Raw genomic sequence first — 24,871 nt, forward strand, 5'->3', positions numbered from 1 at the left:
GCCTGCACTGTGTAATGAATCCCTTCTTTTTTTTCTCTCTCTTCTTTTCCCGTTGGGAGAGAGAGAGAGAGAGAGCGTTTTGTTTCCCTTGCTGCTGCTCGCTGAATCCAGAGAGGTGAGGCTCGTATCATAAATAGAAAGGTTCAATTAAGCAACCGCCGATGATATTCCCCTGTGGAGCACCTACGCCTCGTGCCTTTTGGAGACTATTCCCACGCCCCCTCGGAAGCTCAAACATCAAAGTACACACACACACACACACACATGCACACACACACACGCACACACACACACATGCAGCTTCACCAGTTGCTGTTTGGAAACCCGTCACGTATTCCGAGCCGCGGAAAGTCGACAAACATGAAGCTGTTAATATTCTTTTTTTTTTACTCTATTCATTTTGAACTACTTCTGTCAGCTGATTCCTCATAAAAAGGAGTGCTATCTGCTCCATAAGTGCAGATTGAGCAATTAATTTCCTTCCTCTAGTCCAACAGAAATGACCGGTCATCTCAATAAAACACCCCTGTCACATCAAAACCGCCCCTCACACCTCCAAGGCCACGTCCTCCAACTGCTTTTTAATACTTTATAAAAAATGACAACGTGACAGAATATACTGTGTGTGTGTGTGTGTGTGTCAAACTGTCTGTGTGCACACGTGTGTTGGGCCGGGGAACATACATGTTATATATTCACGCGTGTAGCTTGTGTTACATGAATAACGTGGCCTAGATACTCCTGATACTTATTCAGCGACGTGTTTTCCAATTTAAACCCGAGCAAACAAGAGGATGCAAACAACCGTGTGGAAACAACAGCATCATCCTGTGCTGCTTGTTCTCTCCATAACCTCTCCACAGATAACCAATGAGAAGCAAGCAAACAAACAGGTTGGCAGCAATATAGTCCTAATGACTTATGAGACTTATAATAATCAGATGAAAACAATCACAAGACAGCAAGTCTAGCATGAGTTAACATCACTGTCAACTCATAAACAAAGTCTACTTTTTAACACGTTTCAGCTTTCATTCATTAGATGTGTATTTGCCACCATTTTTAACAACATTACAGTAAATGTGCTGCAGCTGGTGAGAGACTAAAAACAGAACACTGGCTCCTAACGTTAATATAACACAAGCTAAACTCATTAGACTAGATTGTAATTAAAACTGTAAGACGTTCCAACAGCGTAACACTAATACGGTTATATTTATAAGTGTGTTCTCAAGACTTTTAGATGATAAGATTTACAGTTTAATACATTTCAGGTGGTGAACTTAAAAAAAAAAAAAAAAGCTGAATAGTTCAGAATTCTCAGTATTTGTTGGAAGTGAGGAGCTTCTTCACTGAGTGTAGATGATTGGATCATTACACAGTTAAAGCCTCTTGCTCTATGACTTTTAGTGCTTTCAAAGCCTCAGATGGGAGTGTGTGTTAAGAGGCTGCCAGGTCTCCTGTGGGCTTTCACTTGTACATCCTCGTTTTTATTTCTCTGCTAAAAGCAAACACAGCATCTTTTGAAGGGTGTAAATGTTTATTTTTTTCATACAAGCTGGGTTTTTTTCCAGCACTGCACACATGAGTTGCTGCAGCAACATGCTGAGTTTCTGGTTGCGGTATGCAAAAGTTCAATATGTGGCTGAGTCGGGAATTTCCAAAGCGTTGAAAGATACTCACACTTTAGCACACTTTTTTCACTGTTTTTTTATTTTCTATTATTATTAAAATTATTGAATTATATATTATTGTTGACAATGTGTTACTATAAGGTAAGGTACACTTTATTGATATAGGGGGAAATTCAAATTTGACAAACAGTAGCTGTGTAATGGTAAAGTGATAAAAAATAAAATAAAATGAAATATACAATAAACAATCTCTAAAATAATCTGTTATTACATGAATCTACAATATACATACATTCCTTATATTATATACAAGTGTGCAACGTTCCTGGGATTAAACAGTAAGGACAGCCTGTCTTATTAGTGGGAGTGGGAAGTACTGGGAGCCGTGGTGTTTTACAGTCTGATGGCTTATAATCAAGATTTATTATATTATTTTTATTGTTTAAAGGATGTACTGTACTGACATTGTTTCCTTTACTTTTGTATGCATGAAGTCTACCCTTGCAAAAACGTTATGAGGTATATTAAAAAAGTTAAAGGGACAAAAAAATTACAGAGCTGAGCGATTGCCTCTTCAACAATCAATATGATAGGTTTAGAGAATTATGTGACAAAGTTATATCACCAAGTTAAAAAAAACGGTTAAACTGCTGGTAATTGTTGTTTTACACATATTTATTGATTTGAATGTAATATAGTTAAGCATCTAGCAGTGTTCACGGAGAGTATCATGTTAAGACAGGGTTCTAAACTAAATGATATGATAGTGAATCATTAGTGAAGCGTCTGTGTAATTACACATATTACAGTGATGCGCTGTGACGCTGACAGGAAGCAAGTGAGAAGTTGAACAGTGTGTTGCTGCAGCGCTGCTTCTTCTCTTCTTCCCCCTGAGGAGATGCTAATTTCCATTTGATAAAAGTCTATGATGTCAGCCGGGACACAAAGCCTGACAAATTAATTCATAAGAGCATCGCCATATTACCATAAGCTTCTTTCTGAGAGACGATTAGATCCTAGACAAAGCATGCTCTGCTGCTCCCGTTCCCATAGCAATATTGCTGCTGATATTTCCATAGTAACTAGGTTCTTTCTGTCTTACTTGTTTTTTCCCCTCCCCTCCTTCCCCTCCCCCCTGACTGGTGACCGGGCACCAGACGGGGGCCCCACCTGTTTTTCTTGGTAGCTGTGGGAGAAAGTGACTGAAACAGACCTCAGAAGTCTTCTTCCATGAAAATAGTAACCTGGTGACACGATGACAGCGAGGAGAGAGGGGAGAGAGAGGGTTTTTAGGGCTGAGCTGGCAGGGAGGATGACCCCCGGGGGTTGTATTGTCACAGCTGTGGTCATCCCACTGTGTCAGACTCTTCCCATCCAACAAGTGTGTGTTCAACTTTCTTCTCCCAGCTCACACCTCCTTTAACCTCTGTGTGACGGGCGGCTCTGTACAGACTGCTGGTCATTCATTAGCTTTTCTACAAGTCATCTTCACACTGGTGTACTACTGCACTTTTTGGTCAGAAACTGCTTTATTTTTCTATTTATTTGTTGTTGTTTTTATATTTTTCCTTTTTGGTTTGTCACTATTTCTAATGGAGATGAAGAAAACAAGGACTTATGAAGTATTAGTTTTACTATTATTATTATTTTTCTCTTATATTACACTCATGTTTTTTTAACATTAGTGAATAACTGTAAAGCAAATCATTATTTTATGCTGCACTCTCATATTTTATGCTCTATTTTAGTCTTTTGTTTTCTTTCCCTCTTTTCTGTACTTTGTTTTCTTTTTTATTATAATTGGGTTTTCTTTTTTATTTGTATGTTTTAATGTTCCCAATTTGTACTATTTAATCGTCCCCTGATATTTAGTTTTTATGTAAAGCACACTGAGTTGGCCTGTCTGTGAAATGTGCTGTATAAATAAAGCTGCCTTGCCTTGCCTAACATTGTTTTATGCTCTTTGTACGTCCTTTTAATGCAAAGCTGTAATTTATTTGATTTTTTTGGGGCTACATTTTTTGTATGAAAGGTGCTATACAAATAAAGTTATGACTATTATTATTACCATTATTCCTTATCAAATCTGAAAGCATTGCAGAGGAAGGAGGTATAAAAAGCTGATCTTTGAGATGCTCTCATCTGCTGTTTTTTTAGTTTCTCTGATGGAGCTTGAGTAGACATTAAAGTGTGTCATGATTTATTCTCTAAACCTGTTTCCACTTGATTACATTTTAGCCGTCAGCCAATCAAAAAGCTGTTTTGGGAGATCTTTTCAAATATTCCACTAAGGTTATTTTTGATTTCAAACTGTGGATAAAAACCAGGTGGACAGAAACACACCTTATTCTATGACTACAGCTGCCTCTGGGTTTGCTGTCAAATCTGTTTAACAAACACTATGAAAAAAAAAAAACAAACCGAAAAGCATAAAGTGTGAGAAAACAAAGAAACTCCACAATAAACATGCGTCACTCGCTCCTTCAGCTGTCAAGCAAATGTCACTGTGTCTTGATCCGGCTGCAGCAGCGTGTCACTGCAGGAGGAGCAGCAAACTTTTGAGTGTATGTAAAATATGCAGCTATATTAAACCTACATATAAATGTATCACATGCTGAACAGGGGCGGAGTGGTCCACTGAATTCCTGCTTTGCTAAGTACAGCGTGTCGGTATTTGGGTCATAGTTTGATCAGTTTCCAGGAAAGTTTTCAGACAGCTTCTCTGCCTTCTGATTTCTTGCTTAAATGTGACTCATAGACATGAATCAGTGTGTGAAGAATAAGAGAATATGAGCTGATGAGTTAACACTAGCTGTTTTAATCTTGCTTCTTCCTGAAGCCAAGCAGCATACAGCCTGCAGAATTATAATGTTGAGAGATGAAAGTGGTCAAGTTAACACTGTGTTCAGAATACTAAGTGATCAGCATGCTTTAAACCAGCTTTAAACACAGAGGCAAAGTAAAGTATGGATGTTAGTAAGTCACATGAATACCAAACACTCCTTTTTTATCATCTTAAAGGTTACTTATAAGGTGAACTACCTCATAATGAAAGCAGCACACATCCTGTGTGTGTGTTTATTCTGAACTGAGGGTGATGTCAGCCACTCCGCCCCTGCTGGATAAACTAATTCTGTCTGACTACAACTTGTATTCTGGTATCAGGACTGAATTCAAAATGCGTCCTATCTTTTCCAGGTGTACTTAAACACGGTTCATCTTCACCCAGCAGGCCTGCTTGTGTATTCATTTATTCTGCATTTACATATGAAGGTGCTGCGGGCCGTTATCTGTGAGCCCGGTGAGGCCGGGGCCAGCCCATGTGCCTTACTGCTGGTGAAGCCCTCTGATCTGAGCAGGGTCAAAGACTAGGCCTGAGCCAATGAGAGGGTGCAGGAGGGTGGAACGGGGGTGAGTAGTGGTGGGTGGGTGGGGGGGACAAGCCGATGGTGTCACTGAATGCCTGGGAACCTGTCACTTTGTGTCAGTGTTAGCGTCTACATCTGGCCTGCTCTCACTTTGACCTCAAGCAAAGTACAACTAGCTCACAGGACTGGACCACAGAGGAGGAGAGAAGCAACTTTTACTCTTCCACCTTTTTCCACGCGTTCACTCGCCAAACACTGCGAGCCATCACTGCACATCAGGAGACTCACTAAAAATACTCACGCTTCACCAATCTCACTCAGGTCTTTTTAAGTAAGTTTAGTTCATCTAGTTCCCATCTAGGCCTTTTATTCATCACCACATCACAACAGGAAAATACAGTTGGCTAAACAATATCTTCTATATGAAAATAAATAATAAATGCAAACTAATGACTAATGACTAACAGTGCGAGCACAGTCACACAGTATGTAGTGACAGCACTGATGTGCATTTTGTTTACAGTCTATACAAACAGCCTGAGGCATTTCTATCAATTTGCACCAGTCATAAAACAAACGGATCAAAGGTGTCAAACTATATAACACACACTGAATTGATTGCGGATTATATAAGCATTTTATATTATATGCTGTTATATAACTATCATTCTTTGATTTTATTTATCATTATAGCACATTATTGACAAAGTGACAGACAGTCTGACTGCTGATGTATATTTTAAATGAATTTACTACTTTTACAATAGTGTCATCTACTGTAGATGAGTGTGCACTTTCTAAACATGAGGCTCCTGTATTCTCCCATGCTGCCAAAGTCCTTCCTGACAGTAAAGCATTTTCAAAGACCTGATGTTAACTGAATCGTCAATGATAATATTACTCATTCATGAAGTCATGTGAAACATCTTGGCAAACAGATAATCAGATGCTGGCTGCTGTATAAAAATAGTACTGTTGTTTGGAATCACACTGCCTCTTCACAAGCTCCGACCAATGGAGACCTTTGTTTAGTGACACAGTTTCAGGCAGTAGGAGTGAATGAATGCTTAATTAAACACAACAATGGTCGATGGCTATTGTGACTGAGGACGCACACAACACACAGTGACCATCGAGTGTGCACGTTGTGAAAAAGTGGAGCTAAAATCTAATACGCAAAAAAAATCTGGTAATGAGACCTCACGGAAAACATGATACGGCCAAGTTCTATTTGAGATGCTGTGCGGTGTCAGAGAAACACTGCGCCCACGCCTGCTGCTGTGTGCACGTGGATCATTAGGAACATGACTGGAACTCAAACTTCTGCTTTAAACAAATACAAAACAAAAACATACACTTTGAACTAAAAACTAAAGAATCTGTACAGTACATCCCCCGCTTACTGAGTCACTTGATGATGCTTTGAGTATTATATATATATGTTTAGTCTCAGAGTAGCCTAGTGCTATGTAAGTCAATAGGTTGAATCCACACAGATCACTTCCATAATCACATATAGTTGCCATATGGCCGCAAATCAATATAACTCATTCACAAAAATCACCAAACTGATTTTAATGATGATGATAGTTTGAAGGTATTTTTCCTAAATATTGAACAATTAGTCAACTCAAATCATGACTTACTTAGTGGAAAAAGGAGGTGCATTTCCTGCTAGTGTGTTGTAATCAATTATTTGTCCTATCAAAGTAAAAGACCTCCCTTTTTCACAACTACACAGTAAAACATGGATTTTAAATGACTGGCTTTTAGTAAAATTGAGATGCAATATAGAGGGTTAACTTTACTCAATCACTGATGGTATCCATACATCTCTGGAAAATGTAACACCCTCGCTTACTGTGTCACTTTATGATGCTTTGAATATTATAAACATAGTCTCAGAGTAGCCTAGTGCTATATAAGCCACTTACAGTCAAATAGGTTGAATGCACATAGGTCACTTCTGTTCTATCAAATGAATTCTGAAATGATTTTAATGATGAAAATTAAGAGTTTACTTAACCTAGATAATATTTACATTTTTTTCTTGAAGGTTATTTTGCCTAAATATTGAACAATTGGAAAACGGAGGTGCATTTCCTGTTAGTGTGATCAATAATTTGTCCTATCAAAGTAAAAGACCTCCCCTTTTTGACAACTTAACAATAAAACGTAACTGTAAAATTGAGATAAAGTGGACTAATTGTTACTCACTCAATCACTGATGGTATCCATACAAAATCTACAAGTGCTGAAGCCTACAGGTGGTATAACAACACCGACTTCTTCTTCCGTGTCACTTGGATGGTGATGTAGACGTCTCAGGTGATATCCTACAATTACGAGCAGCTCCTGGCTGGAGTGAGAACAGGTTAGCATTAAAATGCTCAGGCACTATTTATAGAGGCTGTCAGCACCAGCTAGAGCCCACTCAGCCCCCTAATTGGGATCCCTCCCAGGTAAGGAGTGTAAGCTGTGGTACCTCTCCCTGTCTTATACGGTTACCAGGGGAAACCTTGACAGTACTTCATGATGAAATAATTGGCTGCTGTTTTTTTTGTTTTTTTTCAAAGCTCAGGTCATCCTCGTGAGGGACACAATGAGAACGCCTTGTCAAAACAGATCCGAGCAGAAGGCCGAGAGGGTGAGCGGGCCTCCCCTGGCGCAGCATCTCTGTTATGCGAACAATCTGACATGCCACACATGTTGGATGTCCGCATGAATTGGGGGGGGTGGGGGGGGGGCTCCGTGGCGTCAGCTTAAAGGAGATCTAGCAGGAGGAGGGAGAGGAGGGAGGAGGGGAGCTAATTCAACTGCCTGCAACAGTTTTTTGGGGGGGGAAGAGGAAGGGGGGGCAGGGGGGGTTGCGCTCAAAGTCAAATCCCGCATTCGAATCGGAGCTGCTGCCATGAAAATCTGTGTTAAATCGCGCCACACTCAGTGCCAGAATTAGCTCCTCGCCGCACTCTGCACAGATGGCAGCGGCGGCGCTCGTTGCGAATGCTTCACATTCTAGTCCAGGCTGCCTGACCCCTTCCTTAATCCTAATTAGGAATGCAATTTCCACGCAGGCCTTTTCTGAGCACGATGAAAATAAACATTTGTGTGGCCCCGCCGTTGGATTATGGGTAATATTACTGCATGATTTGGAGAAGTCCGCTTGACCGGTGACGCCATTTTAAAACCGATCACAGGAGAAAAAGGGAGAGGCGGGGGCTTTTATAAATGACTATTGCTACTGTGAGCTAACCTATATCCTCCATGTGAGTCAACAATGAACTGGTCAGATAATAATACATGCTGATAAATCCCTGGATAACACACTGTCCCTCCAACACACACACACACACACACACACACACACACACACACACACACACACACAAACCTTCAACCTCCCCCACCCTGTACACACTCACACACACATTTCATCCTCAATAGAAATATTCACCCTTTTCTAAAGCTTTCCATCATCACGTCACACAGGATTAACCAATAATTCCTCTACTACATCTAAAGATCTGGAAACACTCACATCTGCACATATCTGGCTAATCTGGATGCTGGGATATTAACATGCCTCTTTTTTTTTTTTGACCAGCCAGCACTTCCTTTACCTAATAATGCCCTATTTGGCCAGCACACTGACAGAGAGAGGTGGTGGTGGTGGTGATGGGGGGGGGGGGGTTGTTTAGGGCCAGATGAGCCACACAGAGATAAGCGCTTATTGTTGAGTGCGTGGACAGCGAGCGTAGCCGGCTGCGATGAGCTAAGGCTCGACTGACAACTGAACAATAACGCGAGGCCGCGCGGCAGAGGCGTGTTGACTTAGCGGGTCCAAAAGGTTTAATCTGCCTCACTTCCTGCGTGCTCCAAGGCAAGGATGCCCCGCTGTGGGCTGAAAAGAGCCGAACTGAAAGGGTGCTTTTTTGTTTTTTGTGATGCAGCCTTTAGGGACACACAAAACTTTTTACACAACTGCTGACTTTTATTTCTCTTTTCACGAGTTGTGCATTCCTCCCACCTGCACGTCTCTACAGCACAGACAGGAGTCCAGTGTGTTTCTAATGCTCACCTAGTCTCATTGAAATGATCCCTTACATACTGTTCATATGCTACACCCTGGGTCCGTTCTGACGCAGTCTAAGAATCCCCTCATATAAAGTGATACCAAATGTTGAAGCACAGATGTGTTTAGAAAGCATCAATAATCGATCTGACTGATCAATAAATGTGATTCAACTTTGATTCATGTTTCAGAGAGCAGAGAGAGTGTATTTTTTAGCTAATTTTAGGAGAAAAAACAGCTCCTATCACACAATATCATGTTATAACATAGCAATAATGATGGAAATGTATTTTATGTTAAGTGAAAATGACAAGAACTTTATGGAGCCATCAGTCTTCACTGCACACATCATAAAAAGAAATCCTCATAACTACTATCTTATTAAACTATTAACTATTCACTTAACTAAAACACATGGCAATAGCTGAGGGTCAAATTGGACCCAGAACAGTATACAAGGGTTAAATGACACATACAAACTGAGCACGAGGGCCAACAAACAAATGTAACACAACTACAGTGCAGCCTTGTGTCTTGGAGCCGTGTAACTACATGAATGTGAGATATCAGCAGGAAGCCTATAAAGACCTCATCATGAGGCCTCCCAGCAAGCATTCGGCTCAGTCATCAAGATGCTATCAGCTCTCTAACAGCAGGCCCTGGACAAATCCCACTATTTCTAAAGTCACACTCTTACACTGGCTTCCCACAGTCCAGCCTATTAAAGTGCTCTTTTTGTTTCCCTCTTGAACAAAAGCCATGTTGTATACAGTGTCAGGCTGAGCGCTGGAGAAACACAGCAGTGAGATTGACATGATGTATGTCTGCTTTACTGACGGAGACGATTGTTCCCCAGCTTTAATAGATTTACTACATCAAATATTTTCTCATGCCTCCGAGCTGTTTTGCAACACTTAGCGTGAATTTTGCTTTTTTGACAGATGACTCACGACTCTTCCGCTAACCTGCTTGTGTTCGGAGAAAGGCCTGCATGCCGTTCCAGTTAACTGTTCTCCACGGTAACAGTATCCAGCTGATATAGAAACACATAAATCTGATTGTTGCTCACATTTTACATGAACCACAGCAGACAGAAAGCGCTGCCAGCCGACTGACCAAAAAAAAAGCATGGTCAAGCAAGAGGGCAGGAGGTCAAACACGTTACCGCTGTTAAGATCTACTCTTTGACAAAGATTTCCTTTAAAGCAGCCCCCTCGCAAACTATGTCCACCGGCCCCCCCTGTTTGTTGTATAATGCTGTGGGAAGCAATTCTGACTGTTTCATTGTTCCTTAGTAAGCACTGGTGTGGAGTACATGAAGAGGAGTGCAGAATGTGAGGTTGCCCAAAGTGTGTGACTGTGTGGGGGGACGACTGACCACAGGTGAAATAAGCTTTGACAGGCATGTGGTTGAGGGGACTTGGGGGGGAGGGGGGTCACTTCATGACCCCCACACTCCCTCTAAGGACACATAACTTTCTCCCCTGAGGAAACAATTGGTTTAAAATGATTAAAATGGTTTATTTATTTGAAGCAATTTGAATGAATGTGTAATAAAGCAAATATTTACTCAAAGTACGTTGGCGTCACAAACTGTAGATAACGTGAACGACATAAACAAAAAAAAGGTTGCCTCTTGAAATGTTGTTTATTCAAATGGCTGAAATAACTCCTAATTAAAAGGGTGGAGACGCCCTCTGTCATAACCCACAAACTGTTTTGCAACTCGCATAACTGAGAATAAATCACTGCTGCTGCTTGTTGTAAGAGTGAATTGTTTATGAACACTGTGCGATAAAATAAAAATAAGTATTGAGACGTCAAAGTGTGCGATTTCCCCACAAGAATTTGCAAACAGGCCCTAAACCCCCCCCCCCCATACCTCATAAGCCCCCCCTCCCCTCAGACAACAAATGTGCATAAAAGCATACTCTGGACTCAAATAGTTTGCACAGGCTGGCTGAGCTTGTGGGACAGGGAATGTTACTTGAACAACAGCTGGGGGTGGGAAACCATCTGAGGCTCTCGTCCTGACCCCCTCCACCGCCCCCCCCACCCCCCACCACCACACACACATACACACACCACCCCCACCAGCCCCCCACACTCTGCTGGAGCCGCACTTCTGTCACCTGCTCCGAGAGGAATCCTCGATGGGTTTCCGTGGGAAATACCAGACAAAGGCTTCAGACGGACCGAAACGGGGCGGCCGTTTTACGTGCCACCCATTCTGAGACGGGAGCTATGCAAACACGAGTACCCTCACTCACACAGGAAGTAAAGGTGTGCTTGTACGGCGCGGCCCGCCACTGTGGGTGAAATAATGGCCAAGCTCCAAAGTGCTTTCATGGTAAGAATAGAGGACAGCTGGCGACCTCGGTCACCTGCTGTCTGTATGCCTGCGTCACACATATCTGCTCTGCTGCGCTGTGCGTTCACCGCCTCAATTTAGGATACACGTGCTTCCCTCCGAAATATTTGCTTTATCACAGAGGTTTACATTTGAATAATGAACACAACCATCCTGTACATGTGCAATATAACTGAGTGCTTTCATAGCTCTGTTTTATACTGTTTATTGTATGTTTTCATTGATAATTCAGACTGTAATGTGTTACTGTGTGTAGTTATGTGCATGACACTTCACTTCATTTCAACACTGATGAAAACATGTTTCAGTTTAATCTTCCACTTATAGGTGAGAATACCAAAAATGTCCTACTGAGCAGATTATAATGCACTTTCTGCTGTTCACATGCAAACACAACAACAACAATCTGCACACATCTGTCGCCTGATTCAGGGAGGAAAGCCAAACCTCACCAAGTGTATTTCTCTCTTATTTTCCACTGCCCAAATGACAGACTACAGTCAGTGTCACAGTCTGCCTGAGTGTCCAGACTCTAGACTCCCACCCCTGATAAGCAAAACACCAGCCTTCAATCTTGGAGATGAAATGGAGCGGCCATAAATGGTCAAGTCCCATTCATAACGACCGTTACGCTCAAGATCTGACTAGGACCTTTATGTTGGATACGGAGCACATCACCATTCCCTTGGCCCCTTCCCTCTCCACGGAGTCGAGCTTCTTACTGAATGGCATTGCTGCGCTTGCTAACAATCGGCCCAAAGGAAAGCCGCCCACAGATGTGAGTGCTGATGATCTTGAGTGTTGATGATCTGAGATAAAACCGTGCAGTTGCTCAGTTCTGCATGAGTGATCCTCTGCGAAGGGAATGGAAGGGTAGAGGATGGAGGAGGGAGGGGGGCTGGAATACATTACAACCGAGCGCTGGCTGGCTGGACATAGGCCTTTTTTCGAGACACTCATCAGGACAGAGATACAGATTCCTTCTGAAAGTATGGCGGAAAGCTCATGAAACCATAAGATCATTGTTCTAGCTGAAACTAGATCGGACCAGAACACATGGCTGCGAGGGAGCTCCGGGTTCAACTTTAGGGTGGAGTGTGGCTGGTGTTAAAGGTTGGTGGCCTGTTGTGTGTTTTCCCTCTTGTCAGCCTCCCACAAATAAATAAAAAAATGTAAAAAAGCACCACACACATACACTGTTAACTTTACCCCTGCTGACTAAATGGCTTTTGTTCTCTTGTTTTCTTGCTGTTGGCGTTTTTTTTTTTTTATTTTCTCAATAAATAATTTGTTGGTTCTTTGGCTTTTGTATGCTGAATATTTTAGGAAGCACACATCTGTGCTCTCTGTGTTCTTTGGGTTCGAGAGAATAAGTATGAGATGGAGCTTAGGGGATGGACTAGACGAGCAGTGGACTGCAGCTAATTGAGAAGCACCTGGAGGACAAGGTACAAGTGTCAAAACTCTCTTAAACGAGATCACGGAGTACATTTTCATCTCAAATTTAATGGAGAACGTGCTCACTTTTCAAATGAAGGTACACACACTATGGTATTCTACACCTGTGCTGTTTTTGTGTCCAATTTCACTAGAAATCTGAGCTAAAAATGCAGCTTTTCATTCAAGTCCAAGCGAGCTCAAAAAAGGGCAGTTTCATTATCCAGCTTTCATTTTTATTTTCATTTCCTGACCTTTATACATCGTTTCAATATAAAAACTCACAAGGGACATGAATGCGGTCATATTACTGCAAACCTACTAAGTGCTTGTTCGTGTTTGAGTTCAATAAATACAGTTGTTATCCCAGAAATATCTCTGACAGTCGCTGTGGCTTAACTTTTTTTTCTTTTTCATCTGTTGTGGTATCTCTCCTCCCAGTGAGGAAATGGTTTAAGTCTTGGAAAATCCCCAGTAATAAGTCACTGTTATTATTAAGGCTCTGTGAATAATCTCTAAAGGTCTAGCTGGGTTCTCGTACGGTTACCTTGTGAGCTTTGATAATGAGCGTTGTATAAATATATAAGTGGAGTGGGTCTTGTGAAAGGAAATGGCCGAGTTAGATAAGGTTGCCCGTTTTGGGGGAATGACTCGACTCTCTTACAGGATATGAGCTTTAAATGTTGAGAAACTGACAATTAAGCTTCATTATAACCTTAACTGCATAAAATTCAGGAAGTCCCTCGACACAGATGGGCTGTGGAACATCCACCGACTCATCTTAAGGCTCCGCATCATTACATCCTCCCCTCCTTTCTTGTTTTCCATCATTTAAACCAAGTCAATAGAAATGATATTTTGAATGCTATGATTCACTAAGTGCTCCTGTTAGCTGGACAGTCTTTACTTTAGGCTTCTCTAACTTAAATGATAAGACAATCTCAACTTAATACTTCAGTCTGTGATCAGCTTTGAGACTGCAGTCTGGCCAGTTTGAATGACCTATTACAATGATGAGCAATGCCTGACAAAGCACTGACTCATGATGAAATCCACCCAAATTACTCTCCTCTTCTTTCACTCTGTTGCTTTCTATGGCACAGAGACTCACATGCAGAACCCCCCCTCCCTCCCTCCTATTGGAGCTCAGACAGGGGGGAGGGGGCCAGTCACCATGTTACAAACTCGTCGCCTATGTCTGGAATCCTGACAAATATCTGAGGCACTTACTTACCCAAAGTATGCCCTCACACACATGTGGCAACAGCCCCGTGTGCGAGCACTGTGTCCGAGTTTCTAGCATATGATTCACAGCAAAGCCTAAAAAGCAGAGGGCGTTGGGGCACCCGTGATCTTTTCTGACAGGATCAGGAAATTCCATTAATGCTCCTACATATCAACAGTTTCATCTCTTTAAATATTTATTCCTGTTCTGTCCCAACAACATTTTCCACACGGACGGTTTTTCAAAGAGCTGCTGGAGTTTTAGTGGACGCCCAGCTGTGGGTCTTCACAATCATCTTGTTGTCTGGACTTTTTCAACCACTGGTGGGAGAGATCAATACAACTCTGATCAATGCCATTTGGATTACGTTCTACCCAAATATATTTGGCAAACTCTGAAACAGCCCAACAGTGATATCAGTTCCAGTTCAATCCCATCATATTTACCACTGAGTCGTCCAGACGGGATAGCCCTCGCACCATATGACCAGATGGTCTGGTTACAGTCTGCCAGCTCTATCTGTCCAGTCAGCTGAATGCACGCTGTACTCCCAACCACACTGCTGGAGCGTCTGCAGCACTACAGCTCATCATGATTAGTGTTGAGTAGAGTTAGGATGTTATAGATACAGATATTGATACTGCTTACTGATAGTGAGACATGACCTGACAAAGTCTGAGATTCAACAATTATTGTTATTACTGTTAATTGACAACAGTGAAATTAAAAGAGCGTAAAAATAATGTAGTGTCCTCATTAATAACTACAGACTTACTGTTATAACCATTCAGGCTGTAGTCAACCAAAGAAAATATTTCTTGACTAAAATCATACCGACTCTTCAATCAATGGAGGTCAATGTGGAGAAAAAGAGACATCCACACAATATACTAAACAAGCCAAGCTAGCCCTCCAAGCTAATACGTGCTAACTACTTAGCAGGTGATATCATGTTGATATTTAGTGTCAGCAACATTTTTTTGCCTCCGTTTCAGACTCATCCTGGTTGCTGGCTGTGAGGTACTTTCTTCTTCTTTCTTCTTCCATTTTATGGCAAGTTAAGTTGCATTACAGCCTTCTATGCCAGCTACAATGAATTAATGTTACATAAATACAGACAGCAGCACTGTTTGTACAGGAGCTAATCAATATTCCACTACTGAACAGTAAGGAACTGGTACCAATTCAGTGCCAATACTCAATATCCATCCCTAATGATCATAGGTAAAATACAGCTTTTGTAATATATTTCTTGTACATCTGTTGTTCATTAGAATGTGTCTTTGAGGTCAAACAGGAACATCTTCCTGAGTGTTTTCTCTCGTAACAAACAGTGTAGTCAAAGGTTGTTAACACTCATGTATCAGACGGTGGAGCAGCTAAAACTGTTGCAGCAAACTCATTTGAACCAAAATCTAATTTATTTTTGCCTCAAGTCAGCAGTGTGTTATATTTTCTAAGCTGAACTTGAGATGGTGTTAAGAATGACTGGAGATGATGATGATGATGATGATGAGTGTGTCCCTCATTATGTCTCAACACTGAACGTTTCACTGAACTACCAAATTAAAATACAGTAGAACCAGCAGGAAACATTTCAATGAGTAAATACATTACAGCTGTTCAAATTAAAAAAGTTCATGTTCGCTCTTCTTCAGACTCGACATTGTCAAATTCCAGACTAGCAACTAATAGGCTATTCACATCACCTTGGCTAAGTAGTTGCCGCCATTGCTCTTTATGCACATACCGCTCATATGACATTAACCATAAATAACTCCGCCCTGGCCCGTGATAAGCATCTGGGTTTTAACACAGTCATAGTGCCCATGAGAGTTGGGCGATGTTATCCAGAGTCAGATCGTCCTATAATCACCCTGTGAGATCACCAGTGTCCAATGCAACCGCAGCCAATGTTTCTCAGTTATCTGTTTAGGGGCAGCTGAGACTGGCACTAAATGAGAATATCTGGTCCACCTTAACCATCAGTCCACCTTAAGTGAGCTTGAGTGTGGCACAGTGTCTGACAGAGATTTGAAATAAACAAACCTTTAGTATAGGTTTATGAAAGAAATACAAAGTTATTTAAAATATCCAAAACATACAAACTTCCATTCAATGGCAACGTCTCCTCTATTCAAACAGTGTCTCCCATTTGAAAGTTCATTGCTTTCTGAACTTGCATTATAATGCTATTATATCAGTGGCATAAAATGATCTTAAAATGACAATAATTCTGTATATTGCCATTATTTCTGGTACAATATATATATATATATATATATATATATATATATATATACAAAAGTAGTGAATGTGACGGGCCTGTTAATCTTGACTAATAACTCATATGAATGAGCAGCAGGATTTGTGTGTCATGTATAACCCCGAGCACTCTGAAACCTCCTCTCTGTACACTGTGCTGCCAAGTGTAGAGCTACTGACTCACTCATTCATTAATGACATCAAGTCTTAAGATTATGCTTTAACATGGATTTTTAACCACTAAGTAAATGATACGTTTGTCTTTGTCAATTAAAACAGTATTTTTAAAGATATAGTTCAGTGTCTAAAACTTGTTTTTCATGTCAATGCTGCACTCTGAAAGTACAGAGCTGGCCAGCATGTGATAAATAATTTCCTCATTTTATTTATTTTTAAGTTGAGGACATCAAGGTCCAAGTCTGCTGTGCTGACCGAGCCTCATCTATCATTTCTATGCTGTGCTGTTTTCAACTCATTCTGCACTCCCTCCCAGACGATGCCAGTAATTCAGATCCAGTCCTCTGTGTGACTCTTACTGTGTCTGCTAAACTGGCTGCATTAACGTACCCTCCTGTCAAACATCCTCACAGCATGTACTTGGACTTCTTTAACGACTACATGTTCTCTGCTTTTTCTTTTTAAAGCCACATGCCTGACAGGTGTGTCTACACCCACGACCGCCTCCGCAGTAACGCGCTGCGGGCCTGACATGAGCCTGGAGGTTGTGGATGGAGGTGTGGTAATTACAGGCTACCAGATGTAAGAAAAGGAAATGAGCTTCCAGCACAGCTGCTCCTGATTAACAGAGAGAGCTCTTGTTTTAATAATAACTGGTGTTACAGCAATCTGATTTGCATAATTGGTATCTGGAATAATTAATTTGGAATGACACAAACTGGGAGACTCCAAAAAATTCCACACTGACAACTACTGAAAGTCCTCAGCTTTCTTGACATGAGCTGGAGGCAGGACATAATGTTCGACATCTCTGGGAACTTTAGGTGGAGAGCGGAGGTCTTGTCTCCAAGGTAACACATGTACACAGTACACTGTTGTGTTTATCTCCCTATTATCACACCCATGTGTCATCAGATGAGCTGAATTCCATTTATTATAATCCTGAGAGTCGAGTTTTTTAATCCACATTTCATCATTCCTGATGAAGGGTCAAAAAGAATAGCAGTCGTATTTCCTCTTCACAAGAAATGTCTTTAACATCCTCCTTCATCCCCGAAGTCCTCCTGCTTTATTTCTTTTCATTAGTTAAACTCTGTCAACTCTGAGGAAAGGTAAAAGCCTTCCTCGTGTTCCTGACTCCTTCAGACTGCAGCAGCAAGGCTTTTAGCCAGACACTGACTACCCTTAGACTTGATTTTAATATTTTAGTTTGAAAGGCTCACCTGCTTCCTGTCTTTAGTAGGTCTTTAAAAGCCCCACAGGCTGAGCTGTAATCTTATCTTCTATCTATTGTTTTTGTTCTTACAGCTGCAATGATTAGTCATTTGATTGATTGATTGATAGACAGGAGATAAACTAGTCAAATACTTTAATAATCCAATATCTGTAAAAAGTCCAAATTCTCAAATTGCAGCTTCTGAAATGTGATAATTCCTGCTTTTTTCAGTCTTCTTTGACAGTAAAGTGATTATGTTTGGGTCGTGGGGACCTTTGAGGATGTCATGTTGGGCTTTAGGAAACACTGATTGACATTTTCTGACATTTAGACCAAACAACTAACGAGATAATAATCGACAGATAAATCAATAATGAAAATAATGGCGGCAGCAGCTCTGGTTGTAATTACCACACACGTCAACAAAGTTTTCTGGGACTTCAATAACAATCATATTATAAAACTGGTGTGGGCCCGATGGCTTGGAATGAACTGTGATCAAACACCTGAGGTCGTCATATGACTGTGTGCCTCGTGGCTATTTTTAGACAGTAATTGCCCTTTTGTTACAGCGGCGGTAAACAAAAGATGAATCCGGAGCGATTATCTGGTTATGACTCTCAGCAGGAGCACAGCCTCCAGCTTTCTCCCTCTCCGCCACAGCGGCTCAGCCACATGTAGTTCATTGCATGGGCCCAGTGTCATTAATGAAAGCCTAATTATTTCACTAAGCTGACAGCATCCCGATGTTTGATCGATGCCGCTCTCTTTTGACCTATTGACGTACTCCCCCGGTCAGTATCCAGTGGACACACGAGCCGGAGCAGGAGCAGTCAGGAGCAGGAGCGAGAGTGGGAGAGGGCTGCTGTGGCGCTTCCTCCCTCCAGGGACCATGTGACAACAGATAAAGATCATCAAACAGGAAGCAACTGTAGTGCTGCCCAGAGCTCAGCACAGCCAGTACACAGACATCTTGGAGGATTATCCTGTTGATCTAGAGTGGCCTAAAACATCCAATAATAATGTCTTGTCAAAACAAACAACCACTTTAGCCTGCTTAAAAAGCCGTCATTTCCATCTTGCTGTTGTCCAGACCTCTCATTGTCAATCTGTTTAGTTTATCAGAAAGAAAAGAAGAAAAAAAGAGACATTCCTCTTCCACACCAAGGCCTTTATAATATTTTCACATGGTGTTTTTTGGGCGGCTCAGCGCTGCCCGCAGGCTGCTTCTACTTTATGACCGATGGTTCTTTCACATGGTAATCTTATTGACATTTGAAGCATGCACATGCCGATGCCATTTCTGGAACGTGAGCGTGTTAGTAGTGTTTGCCTTTCAACCTCGGTGTCTGCTACAAGCTGAGAAGAAAGAAAAATAAAGATAAAAGCGGAATGAGGTGCTGAATCCTGGTCTGTGTTGAGTTAAAGTGGATTGGATGGATCGTCACACCCGGCATCCTGGTTGTGTGTGTGTTTTTTTTTATTATTTATATATTTCTGAATGCCTTCAACAAGCAACACTGCTGAGCTTTCTTCCCACCCCACCCCTCCTAAATCCTCCCATCCTTCCCTTTTTTTCCCCTGCTCTTGACCTCAGCCAACTCATCAACAGGGGTGCCTTTTATCTCTCAGGGAAAACAGGTGGTTATGATTGTTAGTCAGCGCGTGCATATGACCAGGAGGGAGCTCTCTCTGCCTCCATGTGTTTTCTGTTTGGAATGCTGCATTTGCTAACGTGTGCACGCTCAGGTTTTTTGGGGAAGGGGGACGCTGAGGATATTTCTGGCTACGCCCGCGATTGCTGCTCAACAGAAAGAAAAAAAAGAAAACAGGCCTCCGCCCACTCCTGCTCAGCTGTTTTTGGGGGGGCGGTGGAGGGGGTGGTCATTCCACAGTGAGGGCCATGTGCTACTTTGACTTCATCCCCACTGAGTGACTTCTGTTGCACAAATATTCACATAGCTAAACGGAATGATTACACAGCTCTGTGAGGCAATAAGCTAAAAACACGCCTTGCCCTCGCTGTTACGTCTGACACCGAAATGACAGCTATCGTCAAAGCGTGACGCTGCCGCTGCCTCTCACTCACAACCTCATGAAGAGAGGAACTACTCACTTGTAATAAATAAACGCTGGAGCATCAAGTGACTCCTTTTGCTTTGCTGTTTGTCTACCCCCGTCCCCCCGTCCTGTTCTACTCTGCCATTTACTGTCTCTGCGAGTAAAATGTCAGACTGTATGTGACTTGCCCACGGGGGCCGTACATGCCATTCAAGAGAGAGCGCTCCGAAACATTGGCTCGCAAATCTTTGGATGGGCAGGGGAACATCTGACAACGCATGGCTCCCTCTGGGGAGACGCTATCGGCACTTATCTCACACAGCAAGTGGAGTCCCACCGTGGCTGTTTTTTGGCGCGGCGGGCACATGCCAGACAATGAGAAAAAGTCATTTGGAAGAGAGAGCGTGCTGGGTAACGTTGACGTTCAAAGCTGTCCCATTATCTTATCAGCGGAGAACACAGAGAGAGGCTCAACAAGCATCTAGTGGACAGCTTCCCTCCTTATCTTTTTCATTCAGATAAACACTGACTATCTAATTTGATTAGGCCTGACAGCCATGAGAGAAAACACAGGACAATGTCAAGCTATAAAAACGCCAATTTTACAGGAAGGCGGTTTCGCCGCTCGAGCTGATTAATCGAGTCTGAAACATTATGAGAAGCATCTTTTTATAAAGTTGCTGCTAAAATATTCCTGAAACCAGCAGACGTCCACAGGTGTTTCCTATAACAAAAGTCAGAACGCTGATCTCAAAGTTTATATTTGCTCAGTCCTTAATCCACTTTGAGCATCTTCCAAGCTTTCCCGCATAACTTGGCGGCGCTCTTGGCAGGAGGAGGAGGAGGAGGAGGATTCTGGCAGACGTCCCTCTTCTTACTAATGCGTACCACTTTCTTTCTGGAATATTTTAGACTGGGAGAACGGCTCAGGTGAATGCCGACAATGGAAAATGTCAACCCTTTCCATTAGGTGGGATTGGAAAGTCTGTGCTGTGAGCGTAGTGCACTTAAAATAACAATGGCCCCCCGTTCTTCGGCAGATGACCGGGGCTGATATTTGCAGCTAGGTTCAGCTGCGCCTGGGTTTAGCCTTCACTTCACTAACCCGAAAGAATGCCGGGAATTGAAAATAACAGGCGCATCTCACAGATATACCAAAATAACAACATAGTGTGTGTGTGTGTGTGTGTGTGACCTACAGATGGAAAAAAAAAAAGCAAAACGACACATTCGTTTCTCTCTCTCAACCAAATTAGGAGCAGAGCTATTCCAAAAATACAGGAAGCATTCTAATTACAGTCAGTACATATTAGTAACCAGAGCCTATCAGCAGCAATTAGTAATTCATAACACAGCTTTTGGCCAGCTTCAGTCCAGCCAGATCTGTCCTGTTTCTAAAGACAGTGTCCACGCTGGCTGGGAGCCATTGGGCCACATGGCTAAACCCTGTCCAGGCAAGACAAAAGAAATTCTTCAATCTTTGCCAACTCACTGCCCCCAAAAACACCCCCTCCTCCTCCTCCTCCTCCTCCTCCTCCTCCACTAAAAATGTCAATTGTGCTGCTACCAAATGCCCTGTCACAGATTTACTGAGGGGAACATCATTAAGAGTACTGACTTTGAAATGTATCGCTATATTAAAAAAAAAAAAAAAAAAAAAGCACACACACACAGCCTCGAGGTATGTCAAGAGAGACAGCATGGAGAGGAGTGTGTGTACAGCAACAGATTTCAAACGAGCTTCCACTGCTATTCCTAATTAAAGCCAAAAAAAAGAGAGGAGAGAATGAGCCAATTGGCGCACACGTGAAAGATCACAGCAGGTTCTTATGTCTGTGCTTCCCTTTGATGTGAGCGTCGATCCTCTCTCTCACAACTCGCTTTATATCTGCGTCCGAGGGGAAATGCAAAGAGAAATGCAAGCGCCGCAATCTCGTGCCAGGCTGCTGTGCTGAAAGTGATTTCCACAGTGCAGCTTATTCATGCATGGATAGGAGGAGAAAAGAAAAACAAGTACAAAGTTTGTAAATGCATTCCTAACACTGTTTTATAAAGAAAATATGCATTACGCAAATAAAACACCTTGAGTTTCCCACAAACTAGGCCAAACCAACTACCTGCATTGCCCTAATTATGAGACTTATAAAACTTTATAAAAGGAAGATCCCTGCTGACCACCAGTTATTTAATTAGGATGAAAAGTTTCTCAAAATAAGCCATGTAAATATATGTAAATGCACAATGTGTAAAGTGAATTTAGAAATAATACATAATAATTAAGGGAGAAAATGAGTCTGAAGCTTAAAGAAAAAAAGAAACAGGATTGATTTGCCCAAAAAAATCTCTGCAACAAGTGGCTCCATTGCTTTCCTCTAAAACTGCGTCACTAAATCCAGCAGAGTAACTATACATTTTTATTGTTACACATAAACAATGGTTTAACTTTACTTTTCTTTCAAGTAGTTAACAGCGTGATGAGGAGACGCGAATAAAACAGCTGCCCCGCTCTTACAGGTGTGCGTTTATCGCTTCCAACGGTACGTTTTGATAAATAGACGATCTTTGATGCCGAAACCAATTGATTTTCCGAAGGCTGTTTCTGTTCACCAGCTCGGCACTGGTGAGGTTTTAGAGGGGGGGTCCAGCAGCAGAGGCAGCGGGTGGAAGAAGAGGAGAAGGAGGAGGTAGAAGAAGAGGAGGAGGAGGAGGTGGTGGAGGAGGACACTAGCTGGCCTGGCTCCTCCCGCGGACAGCCTGCTGAACTCCGCCGCAGGAAAAAAAGCCCGTTATCTCGCATCACTACTTTCAACATCTCTTCGCGGTTCCTAACCAAAGCTAAATAGTTAACTGCGCCAAACTGTAAACTGTAAGGAAACGACATGTATTCATATTTAATCCACGAACACACAAAGCCAGTCTGTAAAACTTCAGAAACTGAAACTTTTTTTTCACAAGTGAGCACACACACACGCAAACACACACAATAAAAATATGTGGTTTACCTCACTCTAAAAATGTACCGCTATGGATGCTAAAGCCCAAACAAGTCCCTGCTATGCTAATATGCGGCTACATAGAGACAGTTTATTTGACTTACGGCGGCATTATTCCCATTAAAACAGTGAGGGGGGGAGTTAGCGATGGATTTGATGAAACAATAGCTGCTTAAAAGCACTGCTCGACCCGCACATTTTACCAGTCGTGTTGACAGCAAGTTATACAAACAATGGCGACTATATTCATCATTTTGTTCATAAAAATAACAACTATATTTACTTCACGTCGAAGAGCCAGCGCTTGCTGTCAGTGTGGCAGTGTGTGAGTTTAACGCTAGTTGCGTCCACATACTTCTGAGCTAGAGCAGCGGTGGAACATTTCGACCAAACACATGCAGAAGTAAACAGCGTTTGACGGTTGTGTTCCTCTAGGGGAAAAATTGGGAAATTGTTGCCCGTTAGAATTATTTGAGTACTTACAGTGAGTTGAGAGGAGAGTCAGGAGGCAAGCCAGACGTGTTTTCGCCATCTTGGAGTCGATGCAATGCTCGGTTTGACTGGCTGTACATGCGCAAAGTAGCCTAAAGAGCTTTGGCGTGGATGGAGAGAGGGAGAGAGACGTAGGGAGAGACTGGGAGAGAGAGAGAGAGAGAGAGAGAGAGGGAGGGAGAGAGAGACAGAGAGGGAGGGACGGAGGGAGGGAGGGGGTGTCTATTATATTAGGTTACCATAGCTACCGAAAGCATCACTCACACGGACAAGAATTTATAGTTGACACGATGTGGGGGGCTTTTACTACCGTGGCCTTATACTGTAGGTAGAGAGCAGCTGGGAGCTCAGATAGGAAACCCCCAGTCTTTTTATGTGCTGTGGGATGGAAGTGAGATGAACAACAAAGTATATTTATAAGAACATATTCACAGTTTTTCCTATTGAAATGTGTCAAGAAGCAAAATTAACAGTTATTAAAAGATGTAGGCTGAAGTGAAAATCATAGTTTGTGTCATTGGTGTGAGGCAGACACATAGTCAGTGATAATCTTTTTGGGTTCTAGCACAGTAAATTAAAATGTATACTCTTGTGATGCATATTAGGTCATTTGAACTTCCATGTTAAAAAGTTGAGCATGGCAGCCTGTCACTACTGTGACCAATAGCATATGGCAGCCTTTCAATAAAATATTCATTTACCATTTTTCCCTGGCTGTAAATCATAGCCCCTGTCAGGGACTGTGGGCCCGCTCATATCTCTGAACCCTTTGACAGGCTCTACAGCCATGTCAGCCCAGAGCTCTCTTACCTTATTCACATGACTGCCACTGAGAGAACATCATCACAGCAGTTACGGTCATCTCTTTAGGCGTCCACCTCCACTGACATGCATCACTTACATCAAGCGGTTTTCTCCCACTGAGCCCTGTTATAACTCTGTAATGACAGCTGATGCTGCGTGAAATATACATGTGGCTCAGAACATGCCTGTGACATAGGCCTACTATTCAAGCCCCTTCAGACACATTCACAACAAGCAGAATTACACCTGTGTGGAGCAGAAATACACAATATCCATGATTGTTAGACATAATCAGTAAGTGTGCATCAATCCTGCATTACTAAAAGTTACATCTGATATTGCAATACTCTCTGCATGCTTCATTATTGCTGTAATTATATCTAAATATAGGACTCTGTCTAATTATGCTAGCATGCCTATGAACTGTATTACATAAGACATCAAAATCTGTAATTCAAGCGAGATTTTAATATGAATCAGGTGTAGTTATTTTAACCACACTGTTGCCTTAAGGCCCTGCTCTCTAGGTTTGTATTACAAGTCAGTATGCAGCAGTCTCTTGCGTGGAAGCAGCAAAAGTGTGTTATTGATCCTTAAAAAAATCACTGGAATATTATATTATAAGATATCAGGCCTTTTTTATTTCCATTAGCAGGCTAAATTTCATAGGGCAAATATGTGCAAACAGGATGTGTAAACACTTGTAACAACCTGATTACAAAGAATACATTTGAATTTAATCTGAATATATTACTT

General features: G+C 42.0%; 1 protein-coding gene across 1 annotated transcript in view; it reads right to left on the reverse strand.

Moving 5' to 3' along the window:
• The window catches only part of jam3b (junctional adhesion molecule 3b), a 33,400-nt gene extending 10,026 nt beyond the window's left edge, over nucleotides 1-23,374 (reverse strand). Inside the window, exon 1 of the mRNA XM_053331841.1 lies at nucleotides 23,303-23,374. Within this exon, the coding sequence (XP_053187816.1) occupies nucleotides 23,303-23,351 (49 nt within the window). The 5' untranslated portion in view covers nucleotides 23,352-23,374. The remainder of the gene's footprint in view (nucleotides 1-23,302) is intronic.
• Between the last annotated feature and the right edge of the window lie 1,497 nt (nucleotides 23,375-24,871).

This window comes from Scomber japonicus, chromosome 13, assembly GCF_027409825.1.
Source record: "Scomber japonicus isolate fScoJap1 chromosome 13, fScoJap1.pri, whole genome shotgun sequence".
NCBI classification, from domain to species: Eukaryota; Metazoa; Chordata; class Actinopteri; order Scombriformes; family Scombridae; genus Scomber; species Scomber japonicus.